This window comes from Microplitis demolitor, chromosome 2 (genome assembly GCF_026212275.2).
Source record: "Microplitis demolitor isolate Queensland-Clemson2020A chromosome 2, iyMicDemo2.1a, whole genome shotgun sequence".
Classification (NCBI taxonomy): domain Eukaryota; kingdom Metazoa; phylum Arthropoda; class Insecta; order Hymenoptera; family Braconidae; genus Microplitis; species Microplitis demolitor.
Genome location: NC_068546.1, coordinates 23,091,103 through 23,113,415, shown reverse-complemented (window position 1 = coordinate 23,113,415; position 22,313 = coordinate 23,091,103). Strand labels below are relative to the sequence as shown.

Genomic DNA, 22,313 nt, shown 5'->3' with positions numbered 1-22,313 from the left:
AATAATAATAAATAAATATAAAATCTAATGATGAGAGCTTTGATGATGATGATGATGATGATGATGAGAATGCAGTGATGAGAGATTCGAGTGCTGCTCCTTGTTAATCTGTGTAATGTGCGTCAACGGTAAAGTTAAATGTTGCTAAAACGTTAAAACGTTTAAATTACCACTGTTTGCGTGTCTCGTGTTCTCGTGCTCTCGTGCTCTCGTGCTCTCGTGCTCGCTTGCGCTTGTGCTTTACACATCTACTATATATAGATATATAGTCGTTTGAATATTTTAGGATCGTTCAATATTTTCCACATGTCTGTATGTGTAAATGCCGGTGCTGGTGGTACTTATTGGTTTAGCTGGTTAGCTGGTTAGCTGGTAGCTGGTAGCCGGTAGCTGGTCTATGGTGTGTATGACTGTATGTGTAGGTAGGAGAGTAGACTGCTGCAGTTTCGCAGAGTTTCGCGCAGAGAAGTTAAGAGACAACAAGTAAAGGAAATTCGAATAGAAATTGTAATTGTAATGCTAGTTGTTGCTGCGGCTAGTGGTTAGCGGCTCTTGATCAGTTGATACCGGGCGTTCGAAACAGATACATCTGATAATTATTATTATTATTATTATTATTATTATTATTATTATTATCATAATGATTAAATTAATATTGTTTATTATTATTTTGTCAATTACTAAATTATCATTAACTATTGAAAATAATAATAATAGTAAAATATGCCCTGAATCACTTTCTCTACCTTTAGAACCTTTTGATGAATTAATATTTCTTCCCAACGGTTCAATTATTCATCAGGACATTATTTATCCGAAAAAATATTTACGTATAGATAATAATACTAATAATAATAGGAATATTATTTATGGATGCGTTTGCGAAAAAGGATTTAGTAAAAATCCTTGTATAAGAAAGTGTTGTCAAGACAACGAAATTTTAAAAACAACTATTGAAAAGTCTGAGTGTATAAAAATAAATGAAACAAATAATATTAAAATACCAGATCTTCTTCCTGCTAATAATCAATTATCAAATGATTTAAAAAATACTAGTGGATTGTCAAATAATTTTAAAATAATTAAAAATATGATTTGTCCATACGGAATGTATCGGTTGGAGCCAGAGCGTTATACAGATGATGAATTTATAATATTTTCAAATGGTAGTTTAAAAACAACTGAAATTATATTATCACAATCCGAATATTGTATAGATTGGAATGAAAATTTAAATAATATTATTGTTATTGTATGTCATATACCTCAATCAGAGGACCAAGAATTTGATAATCCAATTAAAACGATTGTACATCCAATCGGTGTTATGATTTCAATACCATTTTTTGCAGCAACACTTTTCGTTTATGCTGTTATACCTGAATTAAGAAATTTATATGGTATTACGCTAATGTGCTATGTTGGATGTATTTTTGGTGCATACAGTTTTCTTGTTGCTAGTCGACTTATTTATTATGGTCACTTTCTTTGCGTCCTCATTGGTAAGTTAAATATCACTCCATTATTAATCAACCATAAAACACAAGCTTTTTTTTTTTATTCTATTTGTTTATATTATAAATTATTGCATCTTTTTTTTTTCTTTCTCTTCTTCTTGTTTATTTTTAACTTTGCTTCGATATATATACATATATACCGTTCTATCTTTATCGTTACTATTTATTTAAATTTTATCAAGGGATATGCATGCGCTAAACTACAATAACATATTTTTGCTATTTTTTTTTTTTTTTTTTTTTTTTTTTTTTATCAAAATTCATTAGTCTAAATGTTAAACGAAAAAAAAAGAAAAATAATAATTATGGTAAAGGTTTTATATTGTATATAAAGTAAATAAGGGTGAAACACACATCAAAACATGTGTCAAGGGAATTTAACAGCTAAAGACGACAATATCGTACATATTTTGTTTCAAAAATAGTAATAAACTAATTAATTAATTAACTTGTCAAATGGATGGGTGTCTTATCACGTGAAATTTCATAAATTTATATATACATAATATTTGACAATAAGAAAACTACTGTAATCCAATACTTGCTGACATTATATATATATATATATATATTTATTTAATCTCTGAATGTGGTAATTTATTAAAGCAGATGTAACGTTAATCTTATTAATAATTCCCCAGACTTTTGATTATTATTTTATTAATTTATATTGTAAGTATAGAATTTTAATGCATTTGGGATGTGTCACAAGCTCTGCGTGTTCATTATCATCACCATCGTAATAATAATAATAATAATAATAAAAATTAAGTGTAGTGATGAAGAGTGAAAGAGGGAAAGGAGAGAGGGAATTAAGAATGAGATAGAGAATTATGGGAGATTGTGGTATAGAGAAAAGTAGAATGTCTGAATAAATAGGTAGACTACAAGTTGTAGTTATTACAAACTCCACCTTGTTTCAGTTTAGTTTAGTTTATTTTATTTTATTTTCTGCTTTTATTTGAGTAATCGCGTGTGTAGCAAACCAGTAGCCCCAATAACCGTGCTGTGAAAACTGTATTTCTAATGGATTCTCAAGTACCAGAGTACTGCAGGAATAGTGGTGGATCAACCGTTAAGAGAAACACTTGGTTGTCGTCGTCGTCGTCGTCGTCGTGATCATCATCGGGTTTTTTTTTTTTTTTTTTTTTTTTTTTTTATTATTGTTAGTTGTTAGTCGTAGTCATGGACTTTACATCATTATTTACTTTAAATGCTTTTATTATTATATCTATTTTACAATCATCATGTTATTCGGTATTTGTGACAAATAGTATGAATGATATTTCTTTTGACAATAATAATACTAATAATAATCCAATGTCAACTGTTGAGGTAAGCGATTGGTTATACACATCATTTTTTTTTTTCGATTTATAAATTTATTTTTTGTTTTTTAAATACTTATTCTACAGATAAATTATTTTTCAAATGTACTAACAACTGTAAATGATAAATTAATAAATTCATCAATAATTCCAATATGCTGTCCTTCTGGTTATATTGTTAGTAAATCAAATTGTTTGAAAGTTACTAAAATTTCAACAAATGTTTCTGAAGACGAAGATGTTAATAATAATGATATTGAATTAAAATTTCCACAAATATATACTTATGATTTGAAAGTATCTGATAAAAAATGGGAGAGTATATTTAAAAAAAAAAAATACGGAATACCGTGTGAGAACGGATTATACGCTTTAAATCCAGATTCACCGGATTATGATATTTTTTATTTGCTTGAAAATGGAACTATTTATCAGAATAATACATTATTTGGAGTTCCAGATGCCTGGCTTAATGTTAATGATTATTGTTTAGCAAATATTCAAAGAGAAAATGAAACTTATTCAGTTGTGGCTGTTTGTCTTCCAAACTCGTATGATAAAGAAATACCATTTACATATCGTATAGGAATACTTTTATCTATACCATTTTTTGCAGTTACATTTTTAGTTTATGCATTACTTCCGGAGCTAAAAAATATACATGGTATTACTTTGATGGCCTACGTTGGTTCTCTATTTATCGCATATGTAACTCTGGCTGTTGTCCAGATTGGAGATTGTGCTATTAGCAATATCAGGAGTCTCTGCATTTCATTTGGTAATTACGTTTTTTTTTTTTCTTCTTTTTTTTTTTTTTATCATTATTTAATGGGTGGTATTTATTTCATCATAAATATATGATTTTTATATTTCATCCGGTAACAATGATGATAATTTACTTATCATCACTGAGTGCTAGCTGTTATTAATCATTTATAATTCATATTATATGAATAAATTCATTATGTCTTTAAAATTAAAATAGTTAACATCATGAAGTTTTATAATATAAAAATAATTTTTATTGAATTACTATATTATTTAATTACAATTACATCATTAAATTGCAGTATAATTAATAACTGTAGTGAAAAAACTACAGATATTATTAATTCTAGTGATTTTAAAAAAATGATTTGTATTCCTCTTTGTTGTCCACAAAATTATAAATTGATTCACGGTAAATGTACGCTTATGGAAAAAGAAACAAACATTAATATTTATTTTCCACGTTTATTTAATTCTACGAATATCGAGTTTGTAGATAATAATAATAATAATAATAATAGCAACAACGAAACAAAATTTTTAAATTTAACGTCAAAAAACATTACCAGGAGCAATAGATATTTATACACTTTTGTGCGAGATCCTTGTAGTGATGGACTTAAATATCGACTAAATCCTGACAACAATAAAAACGATCAATTTATATTTTTAATAAATTCTTCAATTTATCTTATAAAATATCGAGAAATAATAAATAATATGGATTATTGTTTTGGATATATCGATAAACATTTATATAGTGTAGTTTTATGTATAAAAGAAAATAATAACATCATCAGCAGCAGTAGCAATAAAAATTTAATTGCATCAATTGGAATGATTATATCACTGCCTTTTTTGTTAATTACACTAGTTGTCTATATTACTATTTCTGAATTAAAAAATTTGCATGGCTGTGTTTTAATAAACTATATTACTTGTCTTTTTATTGCTTATTTGATACTTTCAATTGCACAATTATCAAATAATTACATCAATGATAAATTATGCACTGCTATTGGTAAATTTATATTTATAAATATCAATATTCTATTTTATTTTTATAATAATAATAAATTATTTATTTTACAGCTTTTGTTATTCATTTTTCATTTTTGGCGAGTTTTTTCTGGTTAAATGTCATGTGTTTTGATATCTGGTGGACCTTTGGGTAAGTAATTAAATCAACGTTTTTTTTTTATAATTTTATTTTTCTCGCATATGTTTTTCATCCCATTATAATAATTTATGAGTAAATTAAAATAATATATGCAATTGAATAATATATATGTATATATATAAATATAGTTTACCGGTCAGTATAATTCTTGTTAAACTTGATAATATTGACCACTTCCTCTTCCTTATGGACGGCTTGGTAAATTATTTCTTTAGTACACATGAGCTAACTAAAGACTATTTATGATAAACATTGTATGTATGTATTTTTATTATTATTCCTGGAAGTAGTTGTCTACATTAATTTATATTTACAATGAACCTTTTGTACTATTGTTATTATTTAATCTTTTATTAAATTACCTAAATGCATTTAAAAGAAAAATAAACAAAAGTTAAATGTTTAATTTATTATAAATAACCATATCTCTTTTAAATTATAAATAAACAACTCGGGCTCGAAAATTATTTATAAATATATTTAGGTGCCTAAATATCATGACAAATATTATTTAATTTAATCAAGTTGACAAGTTATTATGTACTTATTGAAATGAATATTATAAGAAAAATAGAAGAAAAAAAAATATTTTGTTTACTTGCAAGCAAAAATCCAGGAAGGCACGCAATGCCATGTAATGGGTAATTATCGCGATAATTTTAACTATGCATTACTACAAGTAGTTTACTGTCTTTTTAATTATCCTCTATATCATTACTCAATTTATTAGTTAAATAAATATTTAATCATAAATCATTAATTTCTCAAGTATATTGTTGTAGCCGTCATCATAGTAAATATAGTAGTAGTTATCTGTTTTTATAAATTTTCTTTTGTACTAGCTATGATTGATTAATATTTTTTTTTTTTTTTTTTTTTTTTCTGTCAGAGGATTTCGTGCGCTGCAGGGAAGTATAAAACAACGTGAGCGAAAAAAATTCATTATTTATTCAAGCTATGCGTGGGGTTGCGCCGGCATTTTAACTGGAATCTGTCTGATTATGGATTTTCATCCGAGTATCCCGTCAAGTTTTATCCGACCGCAATTTGGTGAACAAAGCTGTTGGTTTACGAGTAAGCTGTCTATTTCATTTACTTCCATTAAAAATGATAAATAGCATAGATTAATGTAGAAAATAGAAAAAAAAAATACTAAATAAATAAAATAAAATAAATGTTGTAATTATTGATTTTATTTATTATATTTATAGCTGATGCTGCAAAAGCAATTTATTTTTATGGACCTATGGGGATGACTGTTATTTGCAACATAATTCTTTTTATATCTACAGCAATAAAAATAGTTAATCATAAAAAAGAAACCGCCCACCATCTTAAGGGTATTGACAGTCATCGACACGATGATAATAAACAATGGTAAATTTTTATTATTTATTTTTAAATTGTAATGATTGAAAAAAAAAAAAAAAAATTTGTTTTAAATTATTATTTAAAGGTTCAATTTATATCTTAAATTATTTATTGTAATGGGAATAAATTGGTCAATGGAAATAATATCTTGGCTCTGTAAAGATGCACCAGATTATGTCTGGTACGTGACTGATATTGCAAACACACTCCAAGGTTTGATAATCTTTATAATATTTGTGTGGAAAGATAAAATAAAACGTTTATTGCTTAAACGTTTTGGTTGTAAAGATTCAAGATTTTTTCAATCTCGTAATTCTACACGAAGTGGATATCACAGTTCAATGTCTACACGAACTAATACATCTACTTTGACTCCTTTACAAGATAAATTTAAAAGTACTAATAGTGTTGAAAAAAATATAGCTGATGATCAAACTGACGCTTTTTAAATAATAATTAAATATTATATGCAAATATCAATCGTATGTATTTTTGAAAAAATTTATGTACAATGTTTATGACAATTATTTTTTTTTATATAACAGTACAATATTCTAGTCATTAGATAGAAAAAAAAAAATTTTTAATTTTTTTTTTTTTTCTTTGTAATTAAGATTAATAGTGTATATTTAATTAATTTAAAAATAATGATTTTATACTGTACTTAAATAATTATGTTATGATTATATATAAAAAGTCGTAAATTAATTAATGAATTAAATTTTAAGCATAATGATCTTCACGATCAGCTCCTACACCATCTCCATCTTCTAAACTTGAAAAATTTAAAAAGTGTCCGGGTCTATGTATTTCATGATAAAATTCTTTTGGATTTGCCAATTGTAATTCGTATTTCATATTTGGTGAATGTTTAACACCTATAAAATAAAATAAAATAATTAAAAAAAAAAAAAAAAAAAAATAATGTTTATAATAATTATTATACATACCCATGAAATTGTAATTCCATGATCCTTGACTTGGTACCATAAAAAATCCAAGAAATCTATCTGATAATAACATTTGAACTTTTTCATAATGACTTGGTAAATAACCTTTTGGATTATTACCTTTATCAGTATTTTGTTTACCCCATTCAAATCCACTAGGTGTTAATTTATATGCTGTTAATGAACATGAACCAGGTGTAAAACTACATGTTATAACAATTGTTTTTTCACCATCCCATATTGTATTATCAGCCATTATTTTAGCATGTGTTGATATATCTTGTGGTGATAATTGTGGTAATTCATTTGGTTGTGTATGTATCCAACCAAGTGGTTCCATTTCTTTTAAATATTGATGATTTGGTAATGTTATTGGTAAATGTACTGTTTGATGTGTACCCCATTGTGGTGACATAACAATACAACGTATTTCTTTAACTTGTGGATTATCTGGTGGACTAATACCATATAAATAACCAGCAATTTGTGCACGTAAATCAGATATTGTAACAAATTTTTTGAGTATATTTTTAGGTAATATATATGTATAACCAGTTTCTTTAATATCATCAGATGATACATAAATATGATTTGTTCTTAAATGTAAATTAGTTGCTGATATAGCACGTACACGCCATTCTGTTTTAGAACTAAATGTTTGTGTTTCATAATTAGATGTTGTTGCTGTTATTATTTCATCACCATGTTTATTAACAGTTCTTGTTGTTGTTGCTGTTAATTGTGATTGTTCTTTTGTTTGTTTTTCTATTTCAGCGATTTGTTGTCGTTGTGCTGATGGTGCACTTATTTCCATACCTAATATTATATCACGTATTTCTGATTGTGTTAATGATGCAACATTAACATTATTTTTTTTACCATAATCAGCTAATATTAAATCTTTTAATTGTACTTCAACTTTAATCCATTCATCATCTGTTAATGATGGCCATATATGATGTGGTTCTGTTATTGTTGTTTTATCTGGTTTAAGTACAACTTTTGTTCTTTCAGTATTAACATGTAATGCACGTAATATAAGTATAAGACGTGAAAATGCAGTATATGATGATATTGTTTTTAACCAATCATCATATAAATTAAATAATACCATTTGTGGTTCTGTTGCTTTTAATATTAAATCACCAAATTTTTCAACTTTTAAACATGCTTGAAATGGTAATTGTAATTCTGAACCTTTTATAACAATATTTGGAAAATCTAATAAATGTACTTCTAATGGATCTAACATACCTTTTCTTGTAACAATTATTTGTTTAGGTTGTTCTTCAACAGGTAATGAACGAATTAATGCAGCAACTTCTTCAGCTGTTTTCCATTTAGCTAATTGTCCAAGACGTTTTTGTCCAGCCCATACAGATGTATGAATTATTTTTAAAAATAATTGTCCAGTACGTGGATTAAATATAAATATTGCTCCATTTATTGGTTTTGTTGTTAAATTACCTTCAAATGTTTTATGTATTGTAACACGATATACATTAGTATCATCAACAAACCATATTATTTGATTACTAAATAATTCACCATAATTTTGTGATGATAAATATGGTTCTGTTGGTTCTGATGAATATAATTGTAATGCTTTTCTAATACGTTCACGTAATACATATAATGCTGGATTTGCTTTCATTATTTTAGCCATTGCTTGTTGTATTAATGGTTTACAACCAGGAAACCAATTACCATAACCACTATGTAAATTATATGCTAAATCAATAGCTATTAATAAACCAGTTGGTGATGGATATATTGACATATTATCTGTTGTATAATCTAAAAATTTAGCACGTGCATAACGTTCAATATCATGTGAATCATAATCACCCCATCTTAATTGTACATCAATCCAATATTTTTGTGTTGTTGTATTATCCATTGTATCTTTAGTATCAGCTAATAATGATGGTCTTGATACATTCCATTTATATGCTGAAAATAATAATATATCAGCACACGATGAATTCATTTTATATGATTTACGTGGATGTATTGTTTCTTTTTGTACTGTTTCAATTTCTAATGCATCTAATTCTTGATCAAATACTTGACATAAATCCATAACAATTGATTCATGTACTTTTTGCCATAAATGAGCACGAAATATTTGTATTAATGATATTTTTAATGTTGGTATTTTACCATGCATAAATATACCTGTTAAATCTAATTGTACTTGAAAACCAACATATACATTTGCACGATTTATTGTTGGTGACCACCATAATGTAAAACGACGATTTGGTATTTGATTTAAACCAGAACGTTGTGCATTTGTTAATTTTTTATATTTCATTGATTCTTCAAAACCAGATGCTTTTTCCCAAAATAAACCTTCCCATGTTGGAAAATATGTACCTTTAAATAATGTATGCTCTAATATACCTTCAACACCACCTAATGATTGTATCATATCTGTACGATAATTATTTAAATTCCATAATTTACCATCATGACGTTGATGTGTCCACCAAAATGGATTTTGTTTTAATACTTGATATTGTTTAAATTCTGTTCTTATTCTCCAACCTTTATCATATGCTAATGTATGACGATCTTTTTGAAATAATGTATTTATTCTTGGTATACCACGATCCCAACTATCCTCTAAATCTTCTAATGTTAAACGACGATTTTGTGCATTTGCTTCTTGTCTTTTTAATGCATATTCAGCCCATACACGCTGTGAATCAATAAATTCTGATTCCCATGGTTGTATATAACGATATAAATTTGGTATTAATTGATCTTCATCATGGCTCATACCAGAACGAAAATGTGTTATACCAATATCTGTTTGTTTAGACCAACGTAAATCAGATTGTGGTATTAATACATGTCCCATTGATAACATACCAAGACCACCTAATTCTTTAGGTGTATAAAATACAACTGGTGGAAAACGTGATGGCATTTTAGAATTTAAACCAATTTTAATACGTGTTTGAATTTTATTTTCACATTTAACTAATAAATCTAATAATTCTTGTGTATTAACAACAGATTCACGAAAATATGTCATTAAACCAATTAATGCTGTATTCCATTTATTAACTATTTTAGTAAATGTTGTTGAACCAGATGCCATTAATATTTGTCTAACACGATTATGAAAACGTTGTAAACTTTCATCATCAACACGTAAAAAACATTGTGCTGTTCTTTCTTTAGTTATTTCATTTTGTAAATTCCATACACCATCACGATGATTAAATTCATCATTTATTGTACGGCATTTAGGTAATATACGGCATTCAAAACCACTCATATTAAATAATAAATTTGGATTATCTTTTGAATAAACACTAACAAAACTATTTTCCCATTGTATTGTTGTTGTTGAACGTGGTAAACGATTTTTAATATCCCAAAATACAGCACGTCCTAAATTAACATCATGTTTCATTAAACGCATACGTGCATCACGTGGCCAACATTTTTTATTATTATAACCAACAATATTTTCATTATTTGGATCTGGATGTTCTGTTAAATAACGTTGTATTAAATCACGTGCTTCATCAGATGTAAAACGTAAAAATATATGAATTTTATCAACATAACGACAATATAAACGAATTGGATGTGATATTTCAGATTCAATATCTTGATATGTTAAAAAATCATTTGGCATTTGTGGTGGTCCAGCCATTTCACTAGATCTTTGTAAACCTAATACCAATAAATCTAATACTAAACCATAATATTGTGATATAAATGATGCAAATTGTAAACCACGTATTATACCATAACTATTTGTATGATTCATATCTTTATAATTAATAACAACATTATTTTTAGCTGTCATATAATCAGCAATATTATGATCAACAATTAAACGTAATACTCTATTTAATAATGTTAAATCAATTTTTTCATATAATTTTTCAAATTTTGATTCTAATAATACATTACATTCACCATCATTAACATCCCATACATCTTGTAAATTATTAATACCTTGACACCATTTATATACAAGTAATGGTGGTGGTTCAGAATCAGATGGTTTTATCCATGGTGGAAATAAACGTCTTTTATCAGCTTCATACCATAAATATTGATCTAAATATGCATCTGTTATTTTTTCTAATGGTTCAACATCATATACTGGTATTAAATGACTATATAAATCCATAAATTCAATACCACATTCTTTAAATGCTCTTTGTGTTAATAAATGACGTTTTATACGTGATAATGCCTCATGTGGATTATCATATGCCTGTTCAATTAAACCTAATTCTTCTCTTTGACTTTGATTTAATCTTGATTTAACACTATATGCTTCTTTAAGACGTTCTAATGCTAATATTAATAATTTAGTATCATGTTTATATGATAATGGTGGAAATGGTATTGGTGCAAAACGACGTGATTCTAACCAATGTACTGTTGTTGTATATATTGCAACAGCTTCTTCTGGTGATATATATGGACCATCTTTTAAATAATTATGTTGACGTTCTTGTTCAGCTTTTAAATATAATCTTGTTAATCTACCAAGATTTTTTTTACATACTGTTTTATCAACAGTTGCACCACGACGTATTCTTTCACGATTATAATGTGCTGTATTTGTCCACCAATCAGCTTTCATTTTAACATAACGTAATATCATATTTTCAATAGGTATTGGTAAACCAGGTACTTTCCATGGTATATTTGCTTTCCAACAACGCCATGCTTCACTTAAATGTTGTAATATTGTACGTGCTTTATTTTGTTTAATACCTTCTGGCATCATATCAACAATATCATGCATTACAGATGCACGTAATTCTAAATCAAAATGTGATTCAACTCTTTGTTTAGTTACTGTTTTAGCAACACCCTTTGAATGACGTCCTTCAAATTGACGTGATAATAAATTACCTAACCAACGTTCTAATAATGGTGTTATACCACGCATAAAAAATAACCATACACGCCATCCTGGTGACCAAAAACCACAACCAGGACCTTTACCAACAGGACCAGTATTAAAACGATAATATATTAAATGTTTTAAATCTTTACACATACGAATTTGTCTCATTAATTTATATTTATAACGATACATTCCCGTTAATTGTCCAACATGAGCAAATATATATTGTAAACCATCAGCAAGTTGAAATGCATCAACATTATTAAGACGATATTGTACATGTGAATCAATTATTAATTTTGTTAATCTTAATATTTCACGGCATAAATGAAATGCATTACCAAAACGTGATTTTTTTCTTTCTTTTGTTGTTAATGTTTTAACTGGTTTTAAATTAAAATTATAATCAAGATGAAGATAATTTAAATTTTTACGATGAATAAGTAAATTAAGCATATTATAACCTTGACGGCATACTTGTAAACCAGCTTCAACCCAATCAATTGTTGTTGTTTGAAAAAATTTTGTTGCTTTAAATGATCTAAATAAATAACGTTTTTTTTGTGGTTTTGGATGACGATGCTTTAAAGCATTTAATACAAAATATTTAAGTAATTTTTGATAACTAACACGTACTTTAACTGGTTGACCAGGAGGACAATGTTCACGATACCAAGATTTAACTAATGGAATATCAATAGCTCGTCTTGTACGTCCAGATCTTGTATTAAATGGACGTGGTGCCCACAATAAAGCAATACCATTTGCTGTATTATCAGAATACAATGGTATTTCTTGTAACAATGCTAAAATTTCATCACCTAATAAAAGTTCTTCATCATCTTCGATTTGTGGTTCAACTGTTTTTAATGAATTACGATGAGAAATTGGATTTATCAGAGGATCAAAATAAAAAGCTGGTAAATCAGGATCTTCTGTTTTTATATAAACAACGTTTGGAGCATGATACCTATAAATATTTTTTAAATAATTAAAAAAAAAAAAAAAAGAAAAAAAACAACTTAATAATTTTAATTATTTATCAGGTAGTCTCAGCTGTTTCTCTATCAACTTTTATAAAGATACAAATAATAACAACCTTATTTTTTATATCACACAATAAATAACAAGACCCATCTAATAACTAAATGATAAATCTCGAAAAAATATTGTGTGGAAGTAATATTATAAATAAATAAATAAATAAATAATAATAATAATAATTTACCATGAAAGATGAACAAAATGCGGCATATTGTTGTAAAGATACGGAAAGGCAATCCGATACTCGGTTCTAATTGGCTGACGAATAATTATTTTGTTTATATCATTGAATTCATTCCAATCTTCGTCCGCGGCATTCGAATCTTTAACTAAAGGCTCGAACTTTGGACCTCCAGGAATAGCCATATTAAGTGCCTTTGCTGTAAAGAAAGACTTTGGATCAAATAGATAAAAGAAATTCTGATCTACCAAATCGGTAAGCAGTGAATTAGCAAGACGATAAAGTGTTGCCATTTGAGGTAAAGTCAAGTTCCATTTTCTATAAGTCGAGCCATTGATGTGTCTGTAAATTAACAAAAAACAAAAAAAAATTAATTTTAAAAATAATTATCTATTATTATATTAAATATATATTTGTTTTATTTTTATTTTTATTTTTATTCAGATTAGCGTTTAATCCAACCGTGACACGTTCGCAGCCTTGTTAAAAACAAGCTATGAGACACATCACGGTAGCCAACTCACATGTACAGTTGGTTTCAGGACCCCTACGCTTGTCATCATTATTATTATTATTATTATTATCATTTAATGTATTATGTATAGAAAAATAATAAACTTACTTTGTACCAATAAGTGGTTTGTGTTCATAGAACCAATCGGCAACAGGTTGATCATCTTCTGAATCAAGATCTATTTGTATAGCTTCTAAAGGCTCAACATCTAAGACATTATCGGCGTAATCAAGTGGAGGTTCTTCATCATCAAACGGTGGAAATCTCATTCTTTTAAAATGTCTTCGATCACGTTTTTCACGTCTCATCATAATCCACATTGTACCCCATTGTGCAATATAAACTGGTTCAATTACCCATGGAATTTCATTAACAAATGTAATAGCTCCAGTAATGTGATAAAGTACTCTAACATCTCTTATTTGTTCCCAAGGCATTGGCATATTTTCTAAAAGTTTCATTACAGCATGAGGCATGTATTTTAATGATCCTAAATAAACACGTTTGTCATGACGATATTTTCTACTGCTCATATCTCCATGATCACGAATTATTTTTCTTATGTGCTCCGGCGGCATATCTTCTTTTTGCGCATCAACAAATCCAAATTTACGTTTTTCAGCAAAACGTTTTGATTGTAATTGTTGCCATTTTTGTGCTTTATCTTGTAATTTTTCTTCAGATAATATTTCTGGTTGTTTAGGCATTTGTGGAAGTGGTGGACCAGCAGCCATTGCTTGAACATGAACATGATGTGCAGCTTGGGCATGAGCCGCAGCTTGAGCGTGAGCTTGGGCAGCCGCCAATTGAGCATGAGCTTGCTGCTGTGCTAGCATTGTGGCCCATGGATTTGGACCCAATAAATACGGTGGTATCGACATTTTATTTTACTCTTTTCTTTACTTTTTTTCTATCTGTAATTTTAAAAAAATATATATATAATTATATTCAATACTTAACTAAATAAAAAATGCCGATAATTATTTTGGTTAGGTTTTACATTAATTATCAAATATTTTTACTGTTCATTTTTTTAGTGAATAATAATACTTACAAATATAAAAAAAAAATAAATAAATAGATGAAATTAATGTATATTATTAATTTAATAATCCGTAGATTGATCAATAATAATTGAACACGATGCAAAACGTTTCACAGCAGACATTTTGAAGAATGCTCAGGAATATATATATATATATAGATATAGATATACTTATACTGTTTGTTGGATGTTGAATCGGACACGACTATAAAAATACAAGACAAACTACCAATATTAAAACTGTAGCCCCCGAGAGCCCCGAGACTGACCGAGACGCCGAGAGTAGTAAAACAAACAGCCGCCTGGTGGTAGCATTGTTATTTTATATAAAATATTTTTGAACCTCCTAAACAATAAAACCGGCGGAAATGTTTATTACTCAAATCCCAACAACGAAAGTAAATTAAAAAAAAAAAAAAAATAAAATAAAATAAAATAAAAAAATGTTTTGGCAGCCAAAAAATATTGCTAATACAGGTGAGATATCCCCCCCTCCATACTCCTCCTGAAGTATAATGTCGATAACAAGATTTCCAATTTTATCAGACAATGGCTGAATCATAAGAGCGTTTATGGCAGTTCTATAACTGTGTAATTATCGTGGAAGGCAAGGCAGCCCAAAATTAATCACACTGTAGTAAATTTATTTATCTTTTTCGGTACGTGTCAATGACTTTTAATTTATTTTAAATTCTTATTGTAGTTAAATCAAAATATACAAAACAGTGTGTAAGTAAATATTTTTTGTTTGTTATTATCCAACCAAACTGTCAAGTGATACTTCTCTGTCTATTAATTATTTAAATATATAACAATTATACAAATGTACTATACCGTAAGTTATAAATAATAACAATAACAACAACAACAATAATAATAATAATAATAAATAATTAAATGACATGTGAAAAATGTTTTTCTATACAATTTTTGGTGGATATGTGCTTACATCAATTATTCTCTTTAAATATCCTCGACTTTTACACAAAAAAAAAAACATAAAATTCAATTGTCAGCACATAAGTCATCGAGGAGGTGAGATATTATTATTAATAATAATATTAAAAAGTGATTTATTTAATTTATTGATTTTAGGTGCCGGAGAGAGTTATGAAAATACTTTGAGTGCATTTAAAAGGTATAAAAAAAGAAAAATAGAAAAAAAAAATTAAATTTATAAAAATTTGTGAAATATAAATTTTAGAGCAGTAGCAGTTGGTACACAAATGTTAGAGTTAGATTGTCAATTAACAAAAGATGGACAAGTTATTGTATCTCATGACCAAAATTTATTAAGAACTACAGGTGTAGATAAAAATATTTGTCAAGTAAATTACAAAGACTTGCCTATTCTTAAACCGGTATTGCCAATTGATTTTGATCCAGGTATTATTATTATTATTATTATTATTATTTTTATTATTATTATTTTTGTTAATTATTACTTTTTAATAAATTAATTTAAAATAAATATTTAGAAGTTGAATTTGTTGGCTCTGGAAAGGATGAAGAACGAAAAATTCCTTTGCTTAAAGATGTATTTGAAGAATTTCCAAATTTTCCAATAAATATTGATATAAAAATAAATGATGATCAATTGATATACAAAGTTTCAGAGTTAGTTAAATTTTATAAACGTCAAGAGTACACTGTTTGGGGTAATTTTAATGATGAAATAACTCTTAAATGTTATAAAGTTGTGAGTTTATTATTAAATATTATTATTATTATACTAAAATGTAGCTTATGTAGTAAAATTTATTATTTTTATAATTCTTTTGTTATAGAATCCTAGTATCAACTTGTTATTTTCAATGCGTCGTGTCATTTTTCTTATTTTATTAATGTATACAGGCTTGTTACCTTTTGTACCACTTAAAGAGAGCCATTTAGAAATATTTTTACCTTCTATTTATTCAAGGTGATTGTCATAAACAAATTTTTTTTTTTTTTTTTTGTTTTTTATCATTTTTTTGTTTATTACATAAATTTATTTATTTAATATAGAAGACGAAGAAATCCAGTAGGTTCATTTTTACCGTATGAAAAAATAATCTGCCGTAGTATTGATTTATTGCTAATGAGGCCTTGTTTATTTAATCATCTTAGAGCTCGAGGAATTCAAGTATATTAATTTAAATATTACCAATAATAGTTTATTTATTTTATTAATATTATTTTATTATTTTTAGGTGTATTTTTGGGTATTAAATACAGAAGAAGAATTCCGGCAAGCTTTTGAACTTGGTGCTACTGGTGTCATGACTGATTATCCAACAAAATTGAAAAAATTTTTAGAAATAAATAAAATTAAAATTGTTGAGTAAGTTTACTAAATTAATATTTTTACCCACTTAAATTATTTAAATAATTGGTACAAATTATATTATATCCAGTCGTAAATATTTATAAAATAATTATTTTTTTGTAAATTAATCAGTGGATGAATGCACAAAAAAAAAAAAAAAAAAAAAAAAAAAAAAAAAAATCTATTTTTTCTGCACAATAACTGAAACCAAAAACAAAATTATGGGTATATAATACCAAAGACTGTATCTTTATTGATGTTATTTATTAATAAATTTAATTATGAAAAATATATAAATATCAGTACAAAAATAAAAAAAAAAATTTACGTACTTAAAGTTATTGAGTGGTGAATTATTATTATTATTATTTTATTAACTGGATCCATGTTCGCATCTGTGGAATATTTTTTCAGTTACATTTTCATTTCCACTGGTTTCTTTTTGTTTAAGAATATAGTGATAAACTTTTTCATGGCAATAAGCACATTTTGACGATGATGGATGGTTAATATTAAAATGTTTTTCTATTTCAGTTAAACTGTTAACAATATTTATTTTACATTCTTGGCAAAAAACACTCACTCTTTCTCTTAATCTTTCATGTACTGAATCTGTCACTACTCTGTCATTGTTAACTTGTTGATTATTTAATTGTGACATTGTTTGTTTATTTATTTTAAACTTTTTCCAGGTAGTTATTATTATTTTAAATAACAAATTAACATAACCTTTATATATTTTCTTCATATGTTGACTTATTGTTGATAGTTAATGAGTTATTTTCAGTAGTTTTTATTTAAAAATATAAACTTTTGTTTATATTGAAGCCATTTTGATGTTTAGTTGTCGTTGTATTGATTATTAACTTAATTGGAATCGTTTAAAATCAATACAGTACTTAAGTAGTAACACTACAATAGATATCCTCCCTTTATAGGTATATAAATCTACTAATACTGTACCAAAATATACAATAATAAAATATAACCTTACTTTAAACTGCTTTAAACTAATAAAATATTAAAGAGAAATGAAAATAATAAACAACAATAATTATAAAGATTATTGAAATTATATTTTATTGAAAGTAATACATTAAAATATAATGTGTTGATTATGGAATTACAATAATGATTATGATAAGAAAAAACCAAGATGGTATGATGAAAAGTATATTTATTAAATTTTTATATCGGCTTGATTTTGAAATGAAGTCCAATGAGGGAGAAAACAAGACATTTTAGATCTTGAACCAAATAGTAGAAACAACGAAGTCCTTCTGGATCACGAGATTGATTAACATCAAGGAGGGAACCAGTTTTCGAAGTTGTAAATGATATATGCTCATCTCCAATTACTATTTCCAACTCTTGTCTACCAACTCGGTCTGGTTGTGGCCACAAGGAATCATCTTCTTGCATTATTTCCGAATCTTGAATTATTCTTTTTAATTCCTCCATAACACATTGATGTACATAAGCTTCTTTACGGATCATTGTGTCATTTTTGTAATTTGAGTTGTTTGCATAGCGCAATTTACCGTCAGGACGAAATTCAAATTCCAAAAATTCGTGACCAAATTTACCTTTGTGACCAACGTAATATCTTATATAAAAATCCGTTGACATTATTATTATTATTATTATTATTATTATTATTTATCAACTTTGTTTTATTATAATTGTAATTATATGTGTATACAATTATATATCACACAACCAATCAACAGTATGCAAAAGACAGTAACAGCAATTTTTTATCTTTTTTAACGTCGTGTAGTTAACCTACAATTTAAGGTTGAAAAGAAAAATAATATAAATAATTATAGATCGACATCACGGACATCGCCAAGCGACTAGAACATGTACTAATACTTGCAGGAGGGAAATTTAAAATGTTATCATCTGTCAATACACACTACACACTGCTATATATTATACAGTGACAGACAGCACACAGAGAGAGTGTGGTGTGTAGATTTTCATACGTATGTATAAGCGATATATAACCAGCATACCCATTTGTATTTGTAATAATCGTAATAATATACATATGTATGTATTTACACATACATTTATATAAATTATAAGCAATACAGTCAATACAGATTATTACACATTCACACAGAATACTAAACTAAAAAAGTATAACGAGTATACATCAGCAAATATAAACATGGAGACGGAGCATTTAAACCAATATCATTATAAACGATCAACAGCTCAACGAACGAACGACGACGCCGATGATTAATAGTATAGACGTGAGAAAACATAATTGTTTAGCAAAGGCTAAGTCATTTTTCTTTTTTAGTGTTTTGCGATAGTCACACTACCAGAAAAATATGATACTGTGTATGCTAACTGAAAACAATTGTTTTGTGCATGTATGTATTTTTTTTCTTTTTTCCTTTTTCATTTGTTATTTATTTTAATTTTAATTTTTATTATTATTATTATTATTCATTATATTTACTATCTAGAATTGCATGATGACGTTTATCAGTTTAGCGTATGTCATTATCTATTCCGCTTATAAATTATAATCCTTTTTCATATTATTATTTATTTTCATTAATTTAATATTTCAGCAAAAAAATATTTTTATAGTAATAATAATAAAAACAACTATAAAAACTTATACAACAACGAAACTGTTATTTCAGTCACGGAATTATTATTGAATTGTCTTTTTATTTAACCAGTATGTGTTTGTGTCATCGCATAAAAAACATTATGGTTTTATTCGACATGTAGCATGGGTAATTTATTTTCAATCAATTTTTAGTACAGTTAATATTTTATTTACCTATTGTACTATTTAAAAAATATAATTTATTTATTTTTTATATTTTTTAATTTAAATTCATTGCAATTATTAAGATATATAGTTTTAATTTTATAAATTTTATTTGCTAAAAAGATTAATTATTTAAGCAATTAAACTATACGGGTGTATTTATTTTTTAAAATTCCTCAGTTTATTCGTTAGAGTTTTTATTTAAATAATAATAATGATATTTTATATAAATTTATAAAATAAATATACATCGATCGGTTAATTTAAATGAAATAAAGTCGTTGACGAAAATAATAATAATAATTGAGAATCTAAGAGGAAATATCTTATCAGTTATCACTTTTAGATTGCGTGAATTCTGTTATTCAATTTAAACATTGCGTTGATGTGTAAATTTTGTTTTAATATTAATAGATTATATTTTTCTATGTTCTAGAAAATTAAAATGGTCTCAAAAAAAGAAACCCATAAATGTAAGAAATTTTTTATTGATAGATAAATCCAAGAAAAAATAAATAAAATAAAATAAAATTTATAATATAAAAATCATATGCTTAGTAAAAGCTACCTCGCACAGCTTAGTAGTCCTAATTCTTATATAATGGTTCAGCAAAGGATTCCTGGTTTAAATAGTAAGTTTTTTTTTTTTTTTTTTTTTTTTTTTTTTCTCTTTAATTTATTATCATTATAATAATGATAATAATATTTAGGTCATTGTGGTGGTCGACGTTTTGTATTGACGTTAGCAACAGGAATGATATTTGGATTTTTCTCAGCGTGTCTTTTAATCACAGCAACCAAAGATGTGCCACATATATTAAGTTGGATGCCAGGCAGGTCTAGTCTTAGAGATCCTCATCATTATTCAGAACTTGATAATGAAGTAAACAGATTTATTATTTATATACATACATATTAAACACTTGGTATTAATAAGTTTATTTAAATATTTATTATATATTCCAGTTAGGACCTAATGTAGAAGTTAATTTTCATGGAAATGATGAAGATTTTCACAAAGGTGAAGACAAAGTTGCTCAAGAAATGGCTAAAAAAATTCGGGTTTTATGTTGGGTAATGACTAATCCAAAAAATCATCAAAGTAAAGCACGTCATGTTAAGGCAACGTGGGGTAAACGTTGTAATATTCTTTTATTTATGAGTTCAGCAGAAGGTAATGTTATATTTATTTATTTAGTATTTAATATTTAAATATTTACTTACTTACTCTTTATTTATTATTTAAGATTTAACTTTACCAACTGTAGTTTTATCAGTAAAAGAAGGCCGTGATAATTTATGGGCTAAAACCAAAGAGGCATTTAAATACGCTTATGAAAATTATAAAGACGAAGCCGACTGGTTTATGAAAGCGGATGATGATACGTAAGTATCATTCAATTTATAGTTATATTAATAATAATAATAATATTTTTATTATAATTAATATTATAGATACGTGATAGTAGAAAATTTACGATACATGTTATCGTCGTACGATCCATCATCTCCGTTGTATTTTGGTTGCCGTTTTAAGCCATTTGTAAAACAAGGATACATGAGTGGTGGAGCTGGTTATGTACTTAGTAAAGAAGGTTTAAAAAAATTTATCAACGATGCATTGCCTGATAATACTAAATGTCGTCAAGATAATGGTGGTGCTGAAGACGTTGAAATGGGTAAATGTTTAGAAAATGCTGGAGTAAAAGCCATGGACACACGAGATCCTCATGGAAGAGGAAGATTCTTTCCATTTGTACCAGAACATCATTTGATACCTAATCATGTTGACAAAAGCTTTTGGTATTGGAAATATATATATTATGACACTAAAGATGGTTTAGATTGTTGTTCAGATAGTGCTGTGTCGTTTCACTATGTTTCGCCAAATATGATGTATGTTTTAGAGTACTTGATTTATCATTTAAGACCATATGGTATCACCCACAAGGTTCAAGATATTCAGACAATATCACCATCCGTGAAACCGACTATTACCATTACAGAATCCTAGTCTTAAATAATTCATTAATAGTTATTAACTACAAGAATGGTTATTTAAATATACTGTTTTCATTAATGTTAACAGTGAATTGAACAAAACAAAAAACAAAAAATAACCCATTGAAAACTTTATGCTAGTCAGCTGTTAATAATAATTACAACTATTTATCACGTTAACGTGATAAATTGTAAATCTTGTTTTTTTTTTTTTTTTTTTTTAAATTGGTTTTAGAAGTATCAAAGTGCAAGGAAAAAAAGAAAAAAAAATAACTCCTGCGGCACACAGGGAACAATAACATAAAAGAGTTAGAAAAAAATAAAATAAAATAAATAATGATAATAATCTTGTGTCGATACCTATTTAGTTAAGATACATTTTTGCACGTATTCCCATTGAATTATGATAAAGAAA

General features: G+C 26.7%; 5 protein-coding genes across 13 annotated transcripts; 3 read left to right on the top strand and 2 right to left on the bottom strand.

Moving 5' to 3' along the window:
• The first annotated feature begins 431 nt into the window (after positions 1-431).
• Positions 432-6,624, top strand: LOC103574815 (G-protein coupled receptor Mth2). Of its 2 annotated transcripts, XM_008554352.3 has the most exons (6): positions 2,116-2,852; positions 2,933-3,623; positions 4,706-4,784; positions 5,683-5,867; positions 6,005-6,170; positions 6,250-6,624. In XM_008554352.3, the coding sequence occupies exons 1-6, from the start codon at positions 2,703-2,705 to the stop codon at positions 6,611-6,613; spliced, it is 1,635 nt and encodes a 544-aa protein (XP_008552574.1). In that variant the 5' UTR covers positions 2,116-2,702; the 3' UTR covers positions 6,614-6,624. The 2 variants fall into 2 exon arrangements, with proteins under 2 accessions (XP_053592814.1, XP_008552574.1); XM_053736839.1 differs by lacking the exons at positions 2,116-2,852; positions 2,933-3,623 and adding an exon at positions 432-1,502.
• Positions 6,625-6,627: 3 nt separating this feature from the next.
• LOC103574814 (pre-mRNA-processing-splicing factor 8) lies at positions 6,628-15,021 on the bottom strand. The gene is made up of 5 exons (XM_008554351.3): positions 14,799-15,021; positions 13,853-14,658; positions 13,234-13,572; positions 7,115-12,975; positions 6,628-7,042 (listed from the first exon to the last, which is right to left on the bottom strand). The coding sequence occupies exons 2-5, from the start codon at positions 14,623-14,625 to the stop codon at positions 6,888-6,890; spliced, it is 7,128 nt and encodes a 2,375-aa protein (XP_008552573.1). The 5' UTR covers positions 14,626-14,658; positions 14,799-15,021; the 3' UTR covers positions 6,628-6,887.
• A 334-nt stretch (positions 15,022-15,355) lies between these two features.
• Positions 15,356-17,217, top strand: LOC103574813 (lysophospholipase D GDPD1). 3 transcript variants are annotated; one of them, XM_014445254.2, is made up of 8 exons: positions 15,359-15,624; positions 15,806-15,824; positions 15,885-15,927; positions 15,994-16,175; positions 16,268-16,488; positions 16,577-16,710; positions 16,797-16,914; positions 16,982-17,217. In XM_014445254.2, the coding sequence occupies exons 1-8, from the start codon at positions 15,613-15,615 to the stop codon at positions 17,114-17,116; spliced, it is 864 nt and encodes a 287-aa protein (XP_014300740.1). In that variant the 5' UTR covers positions 15,359-15,612; the 3' UTR covers positions 17,117-17,217. The 3 variants fall into 3 exon arrangements, with proteins under 3 accessions (XP_014300739.1, XP_014300740.1, XP_014300738.1); XM_014445253.2 differs by having other exon boundaries at positions 15,356-15,824; positions 16,800-16,914; XM_014445252.2 differs by having other exon boundaries at positions 15,359-15,824.
• A 934-nt stretch (positions 17,218-18,151) lies between these two features.
• LOC103574812 (protein mago nashi homolog) lies at positions 18,152-18,885 on the bottom strand. Its single transcript, XM_008554347.3, has one exon. It carries the CDS (start codon positions 18,724-18,726, stop codon positions 18,286-18,288), a length of 441 nt encoding a protein of 146 aa, XP_008552569.1. The 5' UTR covers positions 18,727-18,885; the 3' UTR covers positions 18,152-18,285.
• A 161-nt stretch (positions 18,886-19,046) lies between these two features.
• Positions 19,047-22,256, top strand: LOC103574811 (glycoprotein-N-acetylgalactosamine 3-beta-galactosyltransferase 1). Of its 6 annotated transcripts, none has more exons than XM_053736831.1 (8): positions 19,047-19,353; positions 19,412-19,484; positions 19,689-19,859; positions 20,334-20,529; positions 20,608-20,780; positions 20,864-21,071; positions 21,145-21,283; positions 21,353-22,256. In XM_053736831.1, the coding sequence occupies exons 4-8, from the start codon at positions 20,448-20,450 to the stop codon at positions 21,909-21,911; spliced, it is 1,161 nt and encodes a 386-aa protein (XP_053592806.1). In that variant the 5' UTR covers positions 19,047-19,353; positions 19,412-19,484; positions 19,689-19,859; positions 20,334-20,447; the 3' UTR covers positions 21,912-22,256. The 6 variants fall into 6 exon arrangements, with proteins under 6 accessions (XP_053592806.1, XP_053592807.1, XP_053592804.1 ...); XM_053736832.1 differs by having other exon boundaries at positions 19,047-19,484; positions 20,334-20,370; positions 20,456-20,529; XM_053736829.1 differs by adding an exon at positions 19,581-19,609 and having other exon boundaries at positions 19,047-19,484.
• Positions 22,257-22,313: the final 57 nt, after the last annotated feature.

What these genes read in the sequence shown, in the direction of transcription:
- LOC103574815 (XM_053736839.1), top strand. Translation starts at nt 641, where the DNA reads ATGATTAAATTAATATTGTTTATTATTATTTTGTCAATTACTAAATTA. An exon ending in CTTTCTTTGCGTCCTCATTG is followed by an intron (nt 1,503 to 4,705) that starts GTAAGTTAAATA and finishes TTTATTTTACAG; the next exon opens with CTTTTGTTATTCATTTTTCA. An exon ending in GATATCTGGTGGACCTTTGG is followed by an intron (nt 4,785 to 5,682) that starts GTAAGTAATTAA and finishes TTTTTCTGTCAG; the next exon opens with AGGATTTCGTGCGCTGCAGG.
- LOC103574814 (XM_008554351.3), bottom strand. Translation starts at nt 14,625, where the DNA reads ATGTCGATACCACCGTATTTATTGGGTCCAAATCCATGGGCCACAATG. An exon ending in CATTTTGTTCATCTTTCATG is followed by an intron (nt 12,976 to 13,233) that starts GTAAATTATTAT and finishes AAATATTTATAG; the next exon opens with GTATCATGCTCCAAACGTTG. An exon ending in ATGGAATTACAATTTCATGG is followed by an intron (nt 7,043 to 7,114) that starts GTATGTATAATA and finishes TTTATTTTATAG; the next exon opens with GTGTTAAACATTCACCAAAT.
- LOC103574813 (XM_014445252.2), top strand. Translation starts at nt 15,701, where the DNA reads ATGTTTTTCTATACAATTTTTGGTGGATATGTGCTTACATCAATTATT. An exon ending in GCACATAAGTCATCGAGGAG is followed by an intron (nt 15,825 to 15,884) that starts GTGAGATATTAT and finishes TATTGATTTTAG; the next exon opens with GTGCCGGAGAGAGTTATGAA. An exon ending in ACTTTGAGTGCATTTAAAAG is followed by an intron (nt 15,928 to 15,993) that starts GTATAAAAAAAG and finishes TATAAATTTTAG; the next exon opens with AGCAGTAGCAGTTGGTACAC.
- LOC103574812 (XM_008554347.3), bottom strand. Translation starts at nt 18,726, where the DNA reads ATGTCAACGGATTTTTATATAAGATATTACGTTGGTCACAAAGGTAAA.
- LOC103574811 (XM_053736831.1), top strand. Translation starts at nt 20,448, where the DNA reads ATGCTTAGTAAAAGCTACCTCGCACAGCTTAGTAGTCCTAATTCTTAT. An exon ending in AAGGATTCCTGGTTTAAATA is followed by an intron (nt 20,530 to 20,607) that starts GTAAGTTTTTTT and finishes AATAATATTTAG; the next exon opens with GTCATTGTGGTGGTCGACGT. An exon ending in ATTTATGAGTTCAGCAGAAG is followed by an intron (nt 21,072 to 21,144) that starts GTAATGTTATAT and finishes TTATTATTTAAG; the next exon opens with ATTTAACTTTACCAACTGTA.